General features: G+C 60.0%; 2 protein-coding genes across 2 annotated transcripts; both read right to left on the bottom strand.

Moving 5' to 3' along the window:
• Nucleotides 1-393: 393 nt before the first annotated feature.
• On the bottom strand, nt 394-696 carry LOC136537190 (uncharacterized). The gene has a single exon (XM_066529242.1). The coding sequence runs from the start codon at nt 694-696 to the stop codon at nt 394-396; it is 303 nt and encodes a 100-aa protein (XP_066385339.1).
• Nucleotides 697-879: 183 nt separating this feature from the next.
• On the bottom strand, nt 880-1,857 carry LOC136537192 (uncharacterized). Its single transcript, XM_066529243.1, has one exon. The coding sequence runs from the start codon at nt 1,855-1,857 to the stop codon at nt 880-882; it is 978 nt and encodes a 325-aa protein (XP_066385340.1).
• Nucleotides 1,858-2,547: the final 690 nt, after the last annotated feature.

A 2,547-nucleotide genomic window follows, 5' to 3' on the forward strand; every position in this document is an offset into this window, starting at 1 on the left:
GAAAGACAGGGTCTCGCATCCCACAGTGGAGTCGACGATTTGGTCGATTCGAGGCAATGGAAACGGAACTTTTGGCCATGCCTTGTTTAGACCGGCGTAGTCTACACACATCCTCCACTTTCCATTTTTCTTTTTAACTAATACAGGATTAGCTAACCACTCTGGGTGGGACACTTCCTTGATGAATCCGGCCGCCAAAAGCTTCTGCACCTCCTCGCCGATGGCCCTACGCTTTTCCTCGTCGAATCGGCGCAGGCGCTGTTTCACCGGTCTGGAGCCGGCCCGAATGTTCAAGGCGTGCTCGGCGACCTCCCTCGGTATGCCCGGCATGTCCGAGGGGCTCCACGCGAAAATATCGACGTTCGCGCGGAGAAAGTCGACGAGCACGGCCTCCTATTTGTTGTCGAGGGTGGCGTTGATCCTTAGTGCTCGGTCGCTAGAGCAGGTGGGGTCGACTGGGACGAGCTTGACGGCCTCTACTGGCTCGAAGGTCCTGGCTCGGCGCTTGGAGTGGGGTGCTTCATTGCCGAGCTGGTCGAGGTTGGCGATGAGGGTCTCGGCCTTAATGATAGCCTTGGCGTACTTGACACATTCGACGTCGTAGTCGTATGCATGCTCGTACGTGGACCCGACAGTGATGACGCCGTTTGGGCCCAGCATCTTGAGCTTGAGGTAGGTGTAGTTGGGGATCGCCATGAACTTGGCGTAGCACGGGCGCCCTAGAATGGCATGGTATGTTCCCTTGAACCCAACCACCTCGAAGGTAAGAACCTCCTTGCGGTAGTTGGAGGGGGTGCCGAAGCAGACGGTCAAGTCGATGCGTCCGAGGGGTCATGTGCGCTTCCCTAGCACGATGCCGTGGAAGGGCGCGGCGTCGCCTCAGAGCTGTGACCGGTCAAGCTCTAGGAGTTCTAAGGTGTTGGCGTAGAGGATGTTGAGGCCGCTGCCTCCGTCCATCAGCACCTTGGTAAGCCGGGTGTTGCCGATGATTGGGTCGATGACAAGTGGGTACTGCCCAGGGTTCGGGACATAATCGGGATGGTCCTTTCGGTCGAAGGTGATTGCCTCCCAAGACCAGTGGAGGTACTGGGGGGTGGCTACCTCAACCAAGAAGACCTCTCGGCGTTCCTTCTTCCGCTGACGCGCCGTGAGGCACGCTGAAGGTCCGCCGAAGATCATGAAGGCATTTTGAACCTTGGGGAACCCATCATCCTTGTCGTCTTCCCTGTCACCTACGCCCCTTTTCTTGGCATCGTCGTTAGGGAGTCCGAGCTTGGCGTAGTAACACCGGAGCATGGTGCACTCCTCGAGGGTGTGCTTCATCGGGCCCTGATGGTAAGGGCAGGGCTTCTTGAGCATGTCGTCGAAGAGCCCTAGGCCTCGGGGGTTCTTGCGGTCCGTGGCCACGACGAGACCGGCCTCGAGGGCCTCCCGCTTCCCCTGACGACCTTTTTTCTTCTTCTGGGCTGGGCGAGATGTCAAGGACTCGGGGGTCTCGTCGCTCCGCTTCCCTTTGGCATTGTTGTTGGGGAAGATGGCCCCAACGGCCTCTTCGCCTGAGGCGAAACTGGTGGCGATGTCGAGGAGTGCCGATGCTGTGGTTGGCATGCTCCGGCCCAACTCCCGGACCAGGTCTCGGCAGGTGGTGCCAGAGAGGAACGCCTGGACAATCTCCGAGTCGCCGACGCTAGGCAGCTCGGTGCATTGTTTGGAGAATCGTCGGATAAAGTCTCGGAGAGACTCATCTGGCTTCTGGCGACAACTCTTGAGGTCCCAGGAATTCCCTGGGCACGCGTACGTGCCCTGGAAATTCCCAACGAAGACCTTTACCAAGTCTCGCCAGTCGTGGATCTGCATGGGGGGAAGGTGTTCGAGCCAGGCTCGTGCTGAGTCTGACAGGAACAAGGGAAGGTTGTGGATGATGAGCAGGTCATCGTCCGCGCCGCCTAGCTGACATGCCAGGCGGTAGTCGGCCAACCACAGTTCAGGGTTGGTCTCGCCACTGTACTTCGAGAGGTTGGCCGGTTGTCGAAACTAGGTCGGGAAGTGGGCGCTGCGGATGGCCTTGCTGAAGACCCGAGGGCCAGGTGGCCCGGGAGAAGGACTGCGGTCCTCCCCACTGTCATAGCGGCCGCCTCGGTGCACCTGGTAGCCTCGGGTGGCCCCATCACGGTCATGGCACCGTCGCCTTTTGACCACGTTGTGGTCATCTTGCACCTCACATCGGTCATCGAGGCGGTCGTGAACCGAGGGAGCCTTGAGGCGGTCGTGCACCGAGGGAGCCCTGAGACGGTCGTGCACCGAGGGCTGTTTTGGGGTGTCCCCACGCCGTCGAGATGCGGAGCTTTCAGCTTGCTGTACCGCGGCAGTCTCAAGAAGCTCCTGGAGCTCACCGCGGACCCGTCGTCCCTCCGTGGTAGAGGGCTCGGGCATCGCTCTGACTAGCATTGCCGCTGCCGCGACGTTCTGGCTAGCGCGGTTAAAGACTGGGGGCTGCTCACTCCCCTTGTCATTAATGATGCGGCGGTGGACGTCACGAGCCCTCCA

Source organism: Miscanthus floridulus, chromosome 2 (assembly GCF_019320115.1).
Source record: "Miscanthus floridulus cultivar M001 chromosome 2, ASM1932011v1, whole genome shotgun sequence".
NCBI classification, from domain to species: domain Eukaryota; kingdom Viridiplantae; phylum Streptophyta; class Magnoliopsida; order Poales; family Poaceae; genus Miscanthus; species Miscanthus floridulus.